This window comes from Gopherus flavomarginatus, chromosome 2 (assembly GCF_025201925.1).
Source record: "Gopherus flavomarginatus isolate rGopFla2 chromosome 2, rGopFla2.mat.asm, whole genome shotgun sequence".
Taxonomy (NCBI): domain Eukaryota; kingdom Metazoa; phylum Chordata; order Testudines; family Testudinidae; genus Gopherus; species Gopherus flavomarginatus.
Genome location: NC_066618.1, coordinates 35900562 through 35918004, shown reverse-complemented (window position 1 = coordinate 35918004; position 17443 = coordinate 35900562). Strand labels below are relative to the sequence as shown.

The following is a 17443-nucleotide window of genomic DNA, read 5'->3' as shown; positions in this document are numbered from 1 at the left end:
TATACTTCTGGAGTCACTCTCTGTTTCCCTGTCCCTTTCAGTGCTGGTTGCTGGACACCAAGGATGGACTTTTTGGTGATGCAGGGGGGTTGGGGGTGAGTGGATGTTTTCTATGATTCTCTGTTCCTTTTCCATGGGCACGCTCTGTCTGCTAGCATAGAATGTAGTTGGTTTTCTCTCAAACTGACATCCAGCCTTGTAAGAATAATTCAGCAAAATTTTAGTGTAGTAGCAATTCAAGCTGGTTCTTCAAGTTTAATGTCAGGGCAAATGTACTTGGTCCACCTTGGTAGCTCACCATACCCCTTCACTCAGCAATATGTAGAGGGGTGACCATTAGCAGAAACATCTCTGTGGCATAGATGGTTGGGTAGAAAACCATATCTCTCTTCTATTCCAATACCTTCAACTACTATGTTCTTGAAGTGATGGAAGAACATAGCAGTTCTCCGGAGTTCTCCAGCCTTTAAGGAAGAAAAAGATGACTGATAACCTTACCAGTGAGGGAACCAAACCACACCCCAACTGTCTCTTTGATGCACTGTAAACATCACAACAATTTAATAAAAGTAATGCAAGTTGCTTACTATTTTTACCCTCAGCTCCTTCCCTTTGGGCTGCAAAAGTAGTCTGAAGGAAGGAAGCTGTAACAGAAACATTCCTGGGATGTTAAAAAGTATCAGTATTGTTGCTTTTGGTAGCTCAACTATGTTATCTAGTGGGATTTCTTAGGTTTCTTCAAAGGAGAAAAGAAATACAGTGCTAGTCAGGTGTTTGACTTGCCAGGATATTCCAATGCTGACAGGAACCCATTTTGCTGGGACGGCAGGAGTGGCACCCCAGTGACAACAGAGGAAGATGAAGAAAGACACTGGAAGACAGACTCATTGGCATAGAGAGATATCAGGAACAGTTTGAATTCCTTTGGGCAAAGGAGGTTCGGGCTTTTAGGCAGAAGGAAGCTCTCATGAACTGCTTCATGGATTATGCCAGAAGGAATGGGATCATACACTCATGCAGTCCGTGGTACAACTCGGGACTTTTGGGGCCCTCCTGCCTCACCATTGCTCCTCTCCCAGAACAGGTGGCACCTCATCCTCATCTAGCTGCCATCCAGTGTGCTGCCAAGGTGGTGAATCCCACCTCCTACCCTGCTGGTGAGGAGCATCCTGGACTCTTGGCACCACATCCACCTTAGTCACCCAAGACCCTCTCAGGAGAACCCTGCAGAGCGTTCAGGAGAACAGTGAACCTAGGGCAGTCCCTGTAGCCCAGCCATGCTCAGCCCTCACCTCGAACCCCACACAGACAAGACTGTGTTTGTTCTGCCCGCACAATATTCCACAGCTCATTCTCCCTTGTCAGGGCAAGGAAGAGGGGAAGGTGGAGGAGATGTGCCCACAGACATTAATATTTGCCCACTTCTCTGGGAATATTTTTTTTAGTTATTGTTCAATATTTGTATGTAAATAAAAGTTACTGTTCACTTCACTTGTGTGTGCAGCTTGTTTTCTGAGTGCGATCAACATGATTCATCCTAAAGGTTTGGGATGGAGTAGCAGCATTCACAGCACATGACTGTGATTTCTTAAAAGTCTGATGCCATGGAAATGCAAACAATTTCCTCCCTCCGTCAACCCCTTCGATCCAGTGCCTATGAATTTGTCATACTTAAAAACAAGTGTTCATGACAATGAAGTAAGCCATGAAATAACTGTTGCTGTACAAAGCACCAGAATGAAAACCAGAAGGCAAGTTAAGTGAATCATATTTATATCTTTCTTAATAATTTAAGTGATAATACAGACAATGGAAACAAAACTAAATTAACATTGAAGATATCTGACACTGAGCAATGCTTTTACAACTCATCCTACTCAACCCTTATCAAACAGTCATCGGTTCTTGAAACCATGGTAGTGCTTATGCCCAGGGAGTAATCATGCATAGCACCTGATAAGTGCTGTAGGCAATGGTGTCAGAAAACATTGTGAGGAAGGGATGTGTGAAGTCCTTCTCAAAGCCTTACAGAACTTAATGCTTAAGTAGGGCCCTATGAATTGCATTTTATTGTAGATTTTCAGATTTATTATTTTCTGATTTTTTTTCCTTTTTAAAAAAATTAATTCCATCAAAATTGTTTGATACATTGACAACAATTAGTCTTACTATGAATAATAAAAATGTTCAGAATTGGATTGCACATGGGAAAAAATGATTTTACGAAAAAATCTTACAATTTAAGCAAAACATTCTGCAGATATACAGTATACGGTAAAAGTTACACATTTGAAATTATTTTTTTAAGTAGAACTTGGGAACACTGCTGAACAGTGTGTGTGTGTGTGAGAGAGAGAGAGCGTATGGGGGGAGAGTGTGTGTGTGGTGGGGAGTGCGTGTGTGTGTGTGTGAGAGAGAGAGTGAGTATGGGGGGAGTGTGTGTATGAGAGAGAGAGAGAGAGAGAAACTATGTGTTGGGGGGAGTGTGTGTGTGGGCATTGGGGGAGTGTGCGTGCCTGAGTGAATGTGTCCACGCACTGTCTCTGTAAGCAGGGTACTCACCAGTCTGAACACTTGTTCAGAGAGCAGCCAGCAGCACTCACTCCTGAGCCAGAGATTGGCTCACAGACAGGCACCCCCTTCTCCCCCCTCCCCAGGTCAGTGGAGACCAGCTACACCAGCGGGGGGAGGGGGACACCCCAACATCAGCCCCTCCCTGGCTTTGTGCAGGATAGCAGATCAAGAGGCTCCTGATCCAAAGCAACTTGATTGTCTTACATGCAGCTGCTGCAGGTAGCTCATCCTTGCAGCCCTGCCTACTGCTGTTGTCCTAGTGCTGGAGGGAGCAGGATTCTTTGATTCTGTCCATATTCTCGTTAATGCGGATTTCACAGAGCCCTACTTAAGTGCTCCCTATAAAGCAACCCGAAAAAGAGCGGTTAACATATAACAAAATCATTGCTCAATGAGGCCCTTAAAGTGTGTTGAAACTCTCCTCAGCACAAAACCATGGCCAAAATGTGTTACCTTTGAGGACCCTCTGCTGATTGTCTGCTTTCAGTTGGTATATCAGTGTCAGCTGCGGGCGATTAAAACCCACTGAGGTGGCTCACAACAGAAGTATGTCACAATATTCTAGTAGGTTTTCCAGCACTGCTATAATGTAACAATAGTATTCCTAGGCTAAGTCTCAAGTCATTCTGGCTCCCCTCTGTTCCAACATGTACGCGTCCCAGCCCAGGGCCCTAACAGCGGCGGAGTGGTTGGCCATGGGGTCAATGGGGATCCACCCACAACATGCTGACCTTGTATCAGGCCAGCTCCCAACCACATTGTTGCCTGGTTTCCCTGGGCTGCTTCCTACTCTCCTCCTTGGTGTACTTGTGTCTGTCATCTCAGGGAGCTCTGGCTAGTCTGCAGGTGGCAGCCCCAGCATCTCCTCAGCGTCTCGGTCAGCTGGCAGCCCGAGGAGATCTGGCAAGTCCTTGGGTGGAAGCCCTGGCAACTCTTCAGCGTCTTGATCAGCCAGTGGTCCTGGTTGCTCCGGCCAGTCCTCAGAAGGCCTCCTCTGCATGCTCCAGCAGCAGACGGGATGTGTCCATCTCTTCTAGTGACTCCAGCCCAACTGAGCTGCAGGGCCCGCCTTTTGCACTTCCTGTTCCTATCCTGTGCTTTTGTCGGGGCGGACATGGTTTGGCCCCCTAGGGGGCGTGTTGTGATCCCTCCTTGTCACTCTCTGAGGGAGGCCACGCCTTCTCACGACAAAGCCATATGCTGTTTTTGGTGTATGTATATAGCTTTGTGTGTGGAATGAGGCTGGCATATTACTCACTGCATTACGTGTGTGTAATGTTGTACAATACTAAATATTATTACTAAAGAGAAATAATGTACCTGGTGTGCATCTGAGAGCAGAATATTCCCACTGTGTTACTGAACTGATTTGTGCCTTCACTACACATCTGATCAATGCACAGAGGTCTCATAGCATCAGTTAAATAACAGATATTCTAAAGGATTTAAGATCCTGAGAAGAAGCCTGAGGCAGCGTGCTTTCTGTTAGAACCACTGTTCATTAGTTTCTTTGCACCTCCCTCCATATCCTTGCACTAACATACATAAAGATCAAGAATAGTTATTTCAGAATAGGCACCTTTAATGCTGAGTTACTGTCAGTAGATAATCCTGTCATGTTGTATGATATTCTTGGCAGTGTGTATACATAGCTTAGAGCAGTGAGTCACTAGGTCATGAGAAAGAAGCCTGAAGCTTGTACTTGCTGAGAGATGCAATTTTTCTCCTGAATCATTTTCACCAAATTTAAATGCAGACAGACAATTTAAAAAAATTTAAAAACTGGTTTTAAGGAGAGATCCTCTGTGATATTCATAAGGCATATTAATTCGTGATTAACCTAATTGTGAGTGGATCTTCCCATTGCTACACACATACACATAGTAAATACAGCTGAAAGAGCATTTATCTGACAGTAAAACACTGAATCTTAAGAAAGGATTCATCATCTCCAGCCATTACTGAAACAAGACAATGGTTATGACCTAAATTTTCAAATCTTTTCTTTAATTAAAGGTTGCATGTTATTTGAAACTGCAGAAAAAAGTGTAATTAATGTAATTCATCTCTTCCAGAGTTTGAATTTAATTGATCTGTTTAAATAACAATACCATTAGTTGATAGTGTGCATAATTTATGGAGAAGTACATTACAGACAAACACAGGGGTATTGCACACAGCTGTGTACCTTGCTGCCAACACTTCACAAGCCAAGCTGAGGCTAATCAGAGCAGAACAATCCATCCCTCTGCAACAGCTTTTCAGATGCTTGTATATATACAGTATTTCTGAAGTGATTCTTACTCTTTTCTTTATTTTAGTATTTTAATTGGGGAACTGAATTCCTCTGATCCTTCCATTTTTTACTCCATCCTGTCCAAAATTTCTTATCTGCACTGTATGAGTTATTACTGAGCACATAATGGCTTCTTCGTTTTCTGCAGTGTTCTTGGAGAATGCTTAGAGAGAACAATAAATAAATAACTTGGAATTTCTGGAGAGGAAGTTCTGTAATAGTGAAATGATATTAGTAAATGATCATGTATGTGTGCCTTCTAAATAATCTGATACAGTATCTAGAGCCCATTTCTTTCTCAAATGGGGCTGCTTCAAAGCAGTGTGTTTTAAAAATGGAAGTGTTAATGCCGGATTTAAGCAAAGTAGATTTAGTCTAGGATCTATTGGTATTAACCACTGCTCATTTCAAAGAACTAGCTTATATTGTTAAATATGTTTCTTTAATCTTGTCTGACAGGGTTAGACATCTCAGTAAAATCTTATAATCATGTAGGTATATGCAAGGAAAACAGAATGTGGCTGTAGAAGTAAATGAATTGTACTCTATTTTTCGCATAACAGTAAGCGTTTGAGTTTTCATAGTAATCACTGAGTTCATAGATCCTACTATGGTTACAAGCCTGAATTTTGTAGCAGGTTGCATTAACTCAGCTAATTTATTCCATTAGAAGATTCAGTAACAGAATTGAATTAAGTCATGATAATTGCACTATTAGTGTTTTTCAGTACTACCATTCAAAGCAATAATAAATCATAAGGGACCAGTTAGAATTGAAATGATTTAGTGGTTGATTTAGTGCAGAAACTTGCTCTTTAATTTGAGCATAGGAAAGTCAGTGAATTAAAATAGCAGTTTATTTTAAAGATATGATATCTGTCTGTTTCAAACACAATTACACCATAGGTAAATTAACAATTAACATGTCATATCCGCCATATATAAAACAAGACAAAGAGTAAAAACAGTTAAGTATCCCAGTACATACTTTTCTTGACTCTCTTGTGGTTTTTTCCTCTGTTGCTAAAATATTATTTGTTTGTCAAATAAAATTTATTTTTAAAAATAAAGCAAAATACCAATAAGATAATTTGTGAATATGCAACTGATAAATATATTTATGGTTAGTGAACTAGTCTTTGGTTTCTGTCTCAAAATAATACCTTGTACAATTATTCTATAGTGCTTTCCATCAAAGGATCTCAAAGTGCTTTACAATCCTTGGTGAACTCAGGGCTTGGCTACACTGGCACTTTACAGCGCTGCAACTTTCACGCTCAGGGGTGTGAAAAAACACACCCCTGAGCACTGCAAGATACAGCGCTGTAAAGCCTCAGTGTAATCAGTGCCGCAGCGCTGGGAGCACAGCTCCCAGCGCTGCAAGCTACACCCGTAAGGGATGTGGTTTACGTGCAGTGCTGCGAGAGCTCTCTCCCAGCGCTGGGGCTCCGACCACACTCACACTTTAAAGCTCTGCCGTGGCAGCGCTCCCGCAGCGCTGCCGTGGCAGCGCTTTGAAATTTCAAATGTAGCCATACAATAAGCCTCACAACATCCTGTGAGGTAGGCAAGGGCTGTTGTTATCAATGTTGCCAGCTCTTGAAATGTTATCACAAATCTCATGATATGTGGTATTTTTCTCGAAGTCCTAACTCCTGGAGTATGTGAACACACAAGAATCTCTGCTTTCATTTTTTAAAAAAGTAAATTTCTAGTAGTCATCATGATTGTGAAGAAAATGTGAGCCAAGTGAACCATAATGGCTCAAAACTTAGAAGGCAAATAAAAAGAACTCATATTTATTATTTTAACACCTTGAGGTTTGTAAGCCAATCTTATGAGTTTTGGGGGTCTGACCAGGGCCGGCTTTAGGCCTATTCCCCCGAATCGGGCCCTGCGCCCAGTGAGAATCCCTTTCCTGGCTAGAGGTGCCTTTTTAATTTTTACTCACCTGGTGGCGTTCCGGGTCTTCAGTGGCACTTCGGTGGTGGGTCCTTCGCTTGCTCTGGGTCTTCAGCAGCACTTCGGCTGCGGGTCCTTCAGTGCTGCCAAAGACCTGGAGTGAGTGAAGGACCCGCCGCTGAAGACTCGGAGCACTGCCCGGTGAGTACAAGCCTCATGTGTTTTTTTACATGTGTGGGGTTTTTTTTTAGTCATCCCTGCCGGGGCCCCATCAAAACTGTTCGAATTGGGCCCCACGCTTCCTAAAGCTGGCCCTGTGTCTGACTCATGATTTTTGATCAGTTGGGGCTGGAAATTCTGTGTTATTAAATGACCAACAGTGTGGTCGCACTGTACAACATATATAAATAAAAGTAGTCCCTGTTCTAAAGATCTGATGCCTTGATCCAGCAAAGCAATTAAGCAAATGCTTAAGACAGAATTCTCTGAAAAACACAGAGGAGGGAATAACTGTTTAGCATCTATACTATATGCTGTTATTAACTCCTTTCTTGAGGCACTGTGGAAGAAGCAAGTCTTTAGAAGTTGTTGTTATCCCCATTTAACAAATGGAGAAACCTGCAGCACAGAGGGGTTAAGTGACTTGGCAGGGGTCACACTAGAAGTCAGTGGCAGAGCTGGGAACAGAAACTATATCTTCCTAGTCCTGGTGCTGTGAATTAACCATACAATCCCTGCCACTAGCAGTATGTGAACATATATGCTACAAATAAAAACGTATGCCACAGCACTGACGTTTTGACCACATCTGGTTAACAGTACCCTAAGATTGACCAGTGGAGAAATATCTCTGACTCTGAAGATGCTTATTATAAGTGTCTATATATATTTTCAGCAAAAGAGAATGTCTGTGGAGAGCAAAACTAAAAGGAAATAGAACTCTTTCAAACCTACTGCTTTCATTCACCAAATTAAGTCAAATTAAAATCGGTGGGTTCAGTTCAACACAGGTTGAAGTCCTGCAGTTTAGTTGGAGTGGTGAGTTCAAATCCATAAACTCCACGTGAACCTAGTTTTGAAATGAAAGATTTGAAAATGTGCTGAACTATGGTTAGAGGAGATTAACAGGCAGGCATTACTCAGATCTATTTTCACGGTATAAGCTTCCTGATAAATAGTGACCTTGAGAGCTATTGTACTGCCAATTCTGAAAGTCTTGGTAAGGGTAAAGAAGTGAATGGCTTTAGATTTACAAAAAAATAATGATCACCTGATGATTTTTAGAAGCAAATAATTAGCTTAGCCAGTGCTTGTGTAGCCTGAAAGATTTTTAGTTGTTAGACCAAAGCAGTAGAAGAAAGACCTTAGGGATTTGTGAACGGTTCTACAACAAATCACCTTCAGTCTGAATGGAGGGAAAGGGTTGGACTGGATTGGGTTGCTTGTGGAAAAAGGATGTTTGAGGAGCCGAAACACAGAATTCATTTTTAGCAGGTGAAGTATGTATAATCATTTTAAACATGTCTGCCACAGAGAAATAATTGAAGTGATTATGTTAACAAAAGTAGAATCAGTGGCTCAAGGACATGAGTCAAAGACTCTATAGAGGCTCTCTTGGCAGCAGGTGTTTTTCAAAATTCTAGGAATTTTAGACAGGACGTTATTATTGACAGCTCTAGATGTTGAAGAAGGAGACGTAACTATGCAGCTTAACCCCAAAGGTGAAAAGTTGACAGACTGTAGTCTTGCTGCTACTAATCATTTGGGAATGGTTTGACGGGGTTCCTTATTTAACAGCGTAAATTATAGTTGTATATGCTGTGATAGTTCTGAGTGACCAGATAACTTTACAGTTAAGGGGTCAAATTCTGTGCTGATTTATATTCTATGCAGTCTTGTAAGATCTCAGTGGGCTAGCCTGGTGTGTTAGTACAGAAACTGATCCTTGGGGTGGTTTATTTCCGTTAGGAGATATAATTAATGGATAGTGGACAAGGATTTCATACTAATGAGATCCAATATGCTCGCATTATTGAAACCTGGTTATGTGTCACGGCAGGTCCTGTGTTGATTCTTATTACCCCTCAATCCCAAGATAGTTGGTACAACACAGACCCAGATCCAGAATGGACAAAACCAGAGGAGGAGCAGCCATTTGTGATGAGGGTGGGATATCTTGGCAATATGGTAATAAGCAAACTACAGTGCTTCAAAAACATCATCTGCGCAGTGCAGTCTCCTCTGGAATGGAGTACAGCAGCCACCAGAACAAAAGCATGCAGCACAAGAGTCAGCTGGGAAATGGGAAGACTCAAGGGACAAACAAACCTCAGCTGATCTGTCAAAAGACTCTCTAGCTGTGCTCTTTAGAGTCAGCTCCACACACTGAAACATTTTCATCAGAATTCCAAAAGAAAATCAGCTTTCTTCAGTGGGCCCATTTTACATTTAACATTGGCTTGAAATTTTAGACACAGAGATGAAAGATGAATACAAAACATGTATGCAGGCTGGGAAAATACTGTAATCTAGGTGACACTGATTTAATTTAAGAAAATAATAATCAGTTTGCTCGTTCCAAATCCACATGTGGATGGATTGACAAGATCTAGTTTAAATTAATAAATTTCAATGAAAGCAAATAAAGTATTTTTAATATTTCCATATTATTAAAGTTGCATGATACTGGGCTCAGTCCTTCTCCCATTAAAGTCAGTGGGAAAATTTGCCACTGATTTAAATGAGATAAGTATTGAGCCCCTTTTTGCAGTCTCCTACCACTAACCTCCTCTTGATTCCTGCATGTGCACTCGCCTCCTTCCTTTAAACTTTCCTCATCCTAACCCATATGCATAGAAATTATGGCACATAAATTATTCCCTACACTCTTAATAGAACTTTTGTCAAAGAGTCTCAAAATTACCTTAATAATGTTTCTCTGGCTCCAGTGGAGTATTCCAAAATCCAGTCCAATAGTCTTCTGTGTGTTGTATAAACATTAATATTTATTTACAGATACAGTACAATAGCTACACTCAATGTAGGATGAAAACAGGGAGTAGGAAACCCTCAGGAGATATGGGGGAGGACTTGTACAGAAATAATATATAGATTAGGACCATGTTTAGATCCTAGATTTATGTGCTTGCAAAGGTAGTTGTTACCATGCATTAAGAAAAAAAGAAATCCCACCCCTCCTTAATAGCATTTCTCTCTTTCCTCTGAGTCACATTTTGTCTGACAAGTCTGGTCTGGTCTGGTCTCTTATAATAGAAGTCCTCTTTAAGGTAAGGAATCATGGAAACAATGTCTATTTAAAAGTCAATATGATTTGTTAGGAAACACATAACTGAATTCCCCTGTCTGTTTGATCAGTAATTTATTTTGGCCCAAATTCTTCCTTGGCTGGAGTCACTATACTGCTCTAAGGATCTGAGTGGCAGGTCTTCTGTTTCAGCGGGTCTAAACTTGGGTCAGTGAGGGGCTTGGGTCTCTGACGCTCCCTTATCGCCTCCAAGTGAGAGAGACAAAGCAGCAGCTCACCAACGTCAGGCCCACAGGAAGTCTGTTGGAGTGCCCAAGGTGTGGTCACCTGGTTGGTTTCCACCCATGACCGGGGTCGCCTGGCTGAGCAATCATATGGATTTTCTGTTGCTGCTGCATCAGACCCCACTCTTGCTTGTTTCCTGCAATCTGCATCCGACTCCTGTTCACACTTCCTGCTCTGCTCCCGTCCTGTTCCTGGTTCATCCCTTGCTCCTGCCCTTGCCCTCAATTCCTGCCCCACTCCTGCCTCATGCCTGATCCTTGCTTTTTCTCTGGTTTGTGCCCGTATGCTCTGCTCCTGACCATTAGCTACCAGTCTCAGCTCTGAGTCAGGACCATTTTCTGGCTACCATCCCACAGCTCAATTCCTAACTTCCATTCTGACCCTTGGCTTGGCTCCAGCTCTGACCCACTAGGTCTGACTGCCTATGATCTGGTCCCTAACATATGGACTGGAGGAACAGATGGGAGGAAGGCCTGTTCCCCTACTCCTGATGGGCCCGTGCAATAGCTAGGTAGAATATTCAAGGCAATGTTGAGCAAATTAGCCCACTGGAGCTCCACAGCCCCAAGAGTCTCTCTTCCCTTTCATTCCCTTAACCCACACCCACTCAGCAAAGGCAGCATTGGATCCTAAATAGCAATGCAGGGGTAGTGATAACCAATTTACAGACAAAATTGAAATGCTGACCCATTACTTATTGTAGTCTCTAGACACTGCATCTATTCCATGTACCAGCTGGTTCTGCATTCTGTTCTCTGTTTGTTTGAAGCATGCAGTCATCTCCAGTGCATGCTTTACTTCAGTTTACAGCGACTACTTTTAATTGTTAACTGCTGACATCTTGGCCCAAAGAGTCTGTCTGAAAGAGAGACACAGAGAAGACAAAGTGGGATATCCAGATGAGGGGCATAATTTAAGTTTTGTTTTTTTTTTATTGTTATTGTGGATGATAGATGTAAATTGTTGATGGGTCACTGGTGTGCTAGTTCTCCATGTTTTTCCAACAGTTCTGCTGACATCATGGTAAGAAACACTATAAGAATGTTCTAGAAATTCTGGTGTCTCCTGTATTTCTTTTGGCGTTTGCGATGCTCTTGCACAAGTAGAATTGTGAGAAGATGATTTTGAAAAGTTTTTTCAGTAGTAGATTGAACTGTTGTCCAGGAGCGCTAATATCGTGCACTGGCAGAGCAGTGGGGTGTCTCCATATATTCAAGGTTATGCTCTTCTCTAGAGCAACATTTTTGTGTCATTTGTGCTACGTCATGCAAAAAGTGATGGCAAGCTCAGCTGTACTAAAAATAGCAGAGCCTGAGCCTGAATCTCCTTAATCTACATTTCTTGGACTTCTCTGATAGATGCGACCTTTTAAAACTTTACTTTAAAAAAGGTCCAGTAAGTAGAAATCGCGTGGCTGGTCTTCAGCTGATGTAAATTGATGTAGTTCCATTGACTTCATTGGAATTATACTAATTTAAACATGCTGAGTAGCTAGCCCGATTATACTGTGTTTCTCCAGTGAAAATAGCCAGCAAACTTTGCCTTCCATAGGGAAGTCTGGTCAGCAATACACTCTGCCAACTTCTTAACCTTTTTCTCATCTTTTAATATGTGTAAATATACCTTTTGTATAAGGGAGCTGTTTGACAAGATGACTCAGAAAGGCCATACAATCATAGAAATTAGAATTTAAAAAGAATTGCTCAGGTAGGTCATTTAATACATTCAGCTGCCACTGCAGGACTGTTCATGCTGTTGCCTCTTTGGATCCATGCAGTTAATATTTGGGGGCTTGCCAAGTTGTTCCCTTTAGGAGGAGAAATTGATTATACAAGTCAAGTATTTTGTTTAAAGGGAATGTACATGAAGTCTTGTTTCCCTGAACACAGCAGGAATCAAACAGCTGGGAATTTTCTTGCTCACAGTTTTCAGACCTGCCTCTCCAGCCAGTCCTGTGCCCCAATGAGCTCTGTCCCTCTACTGCCTCTTAGAGCTACTTTCATCCCTGCTTCTCTGGCTGTGTGCTGCCTTTCTGCCAACTCTCAGCCTCTCAGGCTGTGTATACTCATCGAGCTAGCATGAGTATAAATAGCAGGTAGCTGTAGTAGTGCAGGTGACTGCAGCAGAGACACAGCTTAGCCAAGTATGTACATGCCTGAAACCGGGGGTTTCATGGGCTGCTACCCATGCAACCGTGGCTACACTGCTATTTATACTCGTGCTAGCTCCATGAGAGCTAGTACAAGTATGTGTGCACAAGCAGAGGAATCACATCCCTTTCTCGTGGTGTAGACATACTCTCACACAACACTCAACCGGTAAGTCCCCTTATCCCTGTGTTTGCAACCAGTCCAGGTGAAACCCCTCAGAACACATGGTTTATCTCTGCTCAGGCTTTCACCATCTTCGCCAGTTGCTTTGAACAGTAGCTTCAACTGTCTTTAGTTGTTTTACTCCATAAAAGGGCTAATTGCTCTTTCCATTTAGCCTAAAAGAAGGATGGTTAGCACACCTATCAGCTTTAATGAGGTCTGTGATTTTCTATAGATCTAAGATCAACTTGATAGTAGCCATTAATACCTTCCAGAATAACAGTATACAGCATGTCTTCAGGGATCTGTCCAATCTAGTTTTCAGTGATCACACAATACAGCTTCCACAAATTCCATTGGGAAAGTATTTAATGGATAACAGTCATTGAGCTGGTGTTGGAAGAAATTTGACATGTCCTGACTCATCACAACCAAAACAGGTTAACATGTTGGCTTTCAATATTATCTAAAAATTGACTTTGAAGAGCCAAAAGAGATAGAAAAGGAAATTTGCTAGTATAATTCTCAAATCGTTTATAAGTAATGCTTCCATAATTCTCAAAGCTTCATATCCTTCATGCTATAAAATTTTTCTTGAATTGTGGTCTAATTTATAGCCTTCGCATTCCCCCAGTTATGCAAGAAAAGGGTGGTTATTTTTCCTCCCCGAGGAACTCCGTGTTGTTCAGTGGCATTAACCCTGCAGGGCAGGAAATCTCTTGGTCAGACTAAATTTTTAAGGGTCCAGGAACTGTAGCAAGCTCCTTCTAAAAATGAGAATGCAAAATTAGTTTTTGGTTGCTAAAGGTACAGGGAATTTGTGTGTGACTCACCCCTGTGAAAATTGTTATCTGTCCTGATCCTGTCTCTCTTCCTGTCTGAAGTGTTTTGGAATCTGCACCAAACATAAAATATTTTGTATCTTAAAAGGAAGAACTGAATATCACATCTATAAAACAAGGAAAGATTAAGAAGTTTGCCTCCGTATGGTGTAGCTGTTGGGAAGAAAACAGCTGAATAATGTTGAACTTATTGAGATCTCCAAGTTCACCTAATGTGCAGTGTTAAGCTTGTATTTATAGTCAAACTGTGATTTAAGCTCTAGCACTTCTGCCTTAATTGACCCTATTCTATTCTTTGTTAGGAAATGTCTGTTACGTTTACTCTCTCTCCTGTAAAAGTAAATGTAGATGCTAATCTTGAAGTAAAGTTGTATTGGTGAACATCAAGGGTTGTTCATATGACGAGACTCAAGACAGAAGACTTTGTGTATTTTTGTTCTTCATTTGTAGAAAAAAATTGAAGGCTGATTAGGGGATTTGGACACAAAGTTTGCTTTAAAAATTACTGTTCAAATTCACTAATTCTTGTTCCTGGCAGTCTCTAATAAGCAATCAGTTCAATTTAAATATAATAAATGTGAAAGTAATGATGCTTCAAATGTCATTCTTTGATTTTACAGAGTTTTGAAGGTATTCCTGTCCCAAACTGCTCAACGTATTCCATACATGACAGGTGGTCGAGTGATGAGGATGCTGGCTGTAATTCTTCTGATAGTCTTTTGGTTCCTGATTGGCTGGACTTCTGCAGTCTGCCAAAACTTGGAGAGAAATATTTCAGTCATTGGCCAGGGGCAAACATCAGACCACCTGATCTTCAATATGTGCCTCCTAGACCGCTGGGATTACATGATGGCTATTGGTATGTTGGTTTTTGGCTTGTCTCTTAATTTTTAAATAAAGCTTGTTTTCTTTACAAAAAACAAAACAAAACAAAACCTCTCAAAGCCTTTGTCAGACCTTCGAGCTTCACCTGAAAAGCATATAGGAAAATGAAATAACTAGGGATGTCAATTAATTCCAGTTAACTCATGCGATCAACTAAAAAAAATTAATTGCGATTAAAAAAATTAATTGCAATTAATCACAGTTTTAATCGCACTGTTAAACAATAGAATACCAGGTGACATTTATTAAATATTTTTGGATGTTTTTCTACATTTTCAAATGTATTGATTTCAATTAAAACACAGAATACAAAGTGTACCGTGCTCACTTTATATTATTATTTTTATTGCAAATATTTGCACTGTAAAAATGATAAAAAAACAGTATTTTTCAATTCACCTCATACAAGTACTGTAGTGCAGTCTTTTTATCGTGAAAGTGCAACTTACAAATGTAGATTTTCTTTTGTTACATAACTTCACTCAATAACAAAACAATGCAAAACTTAAGTACCTCCAAGTCCACTCAGTCTTACTTCTCATTCAGCCAATTGCTAGGACAAATGAGTTTGTTTACATTTATGGAAGATAATGCTGCCCACTTCTTGTTTGCAGTGTCACCAGAAAACGAGAGCAGGTGTTCACATAGGACTTTTGTAGCCAGCTTTCCAAGATATTTACATGCCGAATATGCTGAACATTCGTATGCCCCTTCATGCTTCAGTTACCATTCCAGAGGATATGCATGCTGATGATGCTCGTTAAAAAAACATAATGCACTAATTAAATTTGTGACTGAACTCCTTGGGGAAAAATTGTATGTTTCCGACTCTATTTTACCTGCCTTCTGCCATAAATTTCATATTATAGCAATCTTGGACGATGACTCAGCACATGTTCATTTTAAGAACATTTTCGCTGCAGATTTGACAAAACGCAAAGAAGGTACCAATGTGTGATTTCTAAAGATAGCTACAGCACTCAACCCAAGGTTTAAGAATCTGAAGTGCCTTCCAAAATTTGAGAAGGATGAGATGTGGAGCAGTCTTTCAGAAGTCTTAAAAGAGCAATACTCCGATGCGGAAACTACAGAACCCGAACCACCAAAAAAGAAAATCAAGCTTCTGCTGGTGGCATCTGACTTAGGTGATGAAAATAAACATGCATTGGTCCGCACTGCTTTAGATTGTTATCTAGCAGAACCCGTCATCAGCATGAAGGTCTGTCTTCTGGAATGGTGGTTGAAGCATGAAGGGACATATGAATCTTAAGTGCATCTGGCATGTAAATATCTTGTGACGCCAACTACAACAGTGCCATGAGATGCCTGTTCTCACTTTCAGGTGACATTGTGAACAAGAAGTGGACAGCATTATCTCCTGCAAATGTAAACCAATTTGTTTGTCTGAGTGACTGGCTGAACAAGAAGTAGGACTGAATGGACTTGTAGGCTCTAAAGTTGTACATTGTTTTATTTTTCAATGCGGGGGGGTGGGGTTGTACATAATTCTACATTTGTAAATTCAACTTTCATGATAAAGAGATTGTACTACAGTACTTGTATTAGGTGAATTGAAAAATACCATTTCTTTTGTTTTTTTGCAGTGCAAATATTTGTAATAAAAATAAATATAAAGTGAGCACTGTACACCTTGTATTCTGTGTTGTAATTGAAATTTATATATTTGAAAACATCCAAAAATATTTAAATAAATGATATTCTATTATTGTTCCAGTGCAATTAATTGTGATTAATTATTTTAATCACAAATTTTTTAATCACTTGACAGCCCTAGAAATAACACTTTTTAAATGCGCTGAAACATGAAACACAATCCAAAGATTTTGAATATTATTTCATTTTCAAAGGTATGTAACTTTGACTACAACGATAGTGTGATCTGGTGCTCATGAAAATAAGAGCTTTGAAACCAGGAAGGTCCTACCTACTACATCCTCTTTAAACTGACAAAGTATGGAGAAGCTTAATGCAAGCATTTTATTTCTGTTCTACCAGATCTGGATAGATCATCCTTGTGTGAACTGGGCTGATTTAGGAGAGTGCAGGTTCACAATTTATTATCAAAGTGATGACATGTTAAATTTTTGTCGAAACTGCCAACTTCATTTATTTATTTATTAGGAGTGTTACTAGGGTTTGGGACAGATTACTGAGGCACAGAGGAAGTGACAACCTGCAATGGCTCTTGTCTTATCACAGGTTGAAGGAGAAAGGCAGCATGTTTGTTTTTGATTTGTTGTAATAGGTTGTGCTGGGTTTCACATGTTGAAGTCCAGTGTATCTATAAAGAGGACTACCTGCCAATATGTAGTTGCCTTTAATATTTTCATACCTAAATCCTGTCATTTCTCCAGTGGTACTGGTGAGCCAAAGGGTCTGGATCCACCAAACTATATCAAATTCTCCAATATTGTCCCGACAGTTGTTTCACCTCCTTATCCCCTTGACTCATCCTCTTCATGCCCCCGCCCCCAGGTTTACAGTAGAGATCTTCTGCTGATGGGTGAGGTGAAGGTGTTCTCCGTCTCTCCCAGGGAGAAGTGAAGAAGAGATAGATAGAAGCTGGCTATGGGTTATAAGAGCGGTTCCTTTTAGCGAGCTTTAGTCTGGTACCATAGTAGCACACAGAAGGCTGGCATCATGGCAGTTTAAAGAGAGACAGCACCTGACCAGGCTCCTGGCTCCCACTTCACCAGGGACTATTCCTGAAGTGGGTATGAGATGGTTCCAAGGTCACCTCATCCCATCCCTCTACTCCCTCTGTTCTGCCCCTCTTTCCTTTGTGTGAGATCTCTGGGTCAGTCAGAGACAGCCCTTAGATACCTAATTTCTTTGTTAACATTCTAGCCAATGGCCTGCAGACCATGTGCTGGTGGGTAGAAATTGGCACTCAGTAGAACATTTGATAATATACCAGGTAAATCACTACTTTTGAAAATACTGTCTAAAGTGTTTCAGAGTGGTAGCCATGTTAGTCTGTATCAGCAAAAACAATGAGGAGTCCTTGTGGCACCTTAGAGACTAACACATTTATTTGGGCCTAAGCTTTTGTAGGCTAAAA

At 40.8% G+C, this 17443-nt stretch overlaps 1 protein-coding gene across 1 annotated transcript in view; it reads left to right on the top strand.

Annotated features, from left to right (window-relative positions):
- The window catches only part of GPR158 (G protein-coupled receptor 158), a 336022-nt gene that overhangs the window by 277327 nt on the left and 41252 nt on the right, over positions 1 to 17443 (top strand). The window contains exon 7 of the mRNA XM_050939019.1: positions 14097 to 14335. Within this exon, the coding sequence (XP_050794976.1) occupies positions 14097 to 14335 (239 nt within the window). The remainder of the gene's footprint in view (positions 1 to 14096; positions 14336 to 17443) is intronic.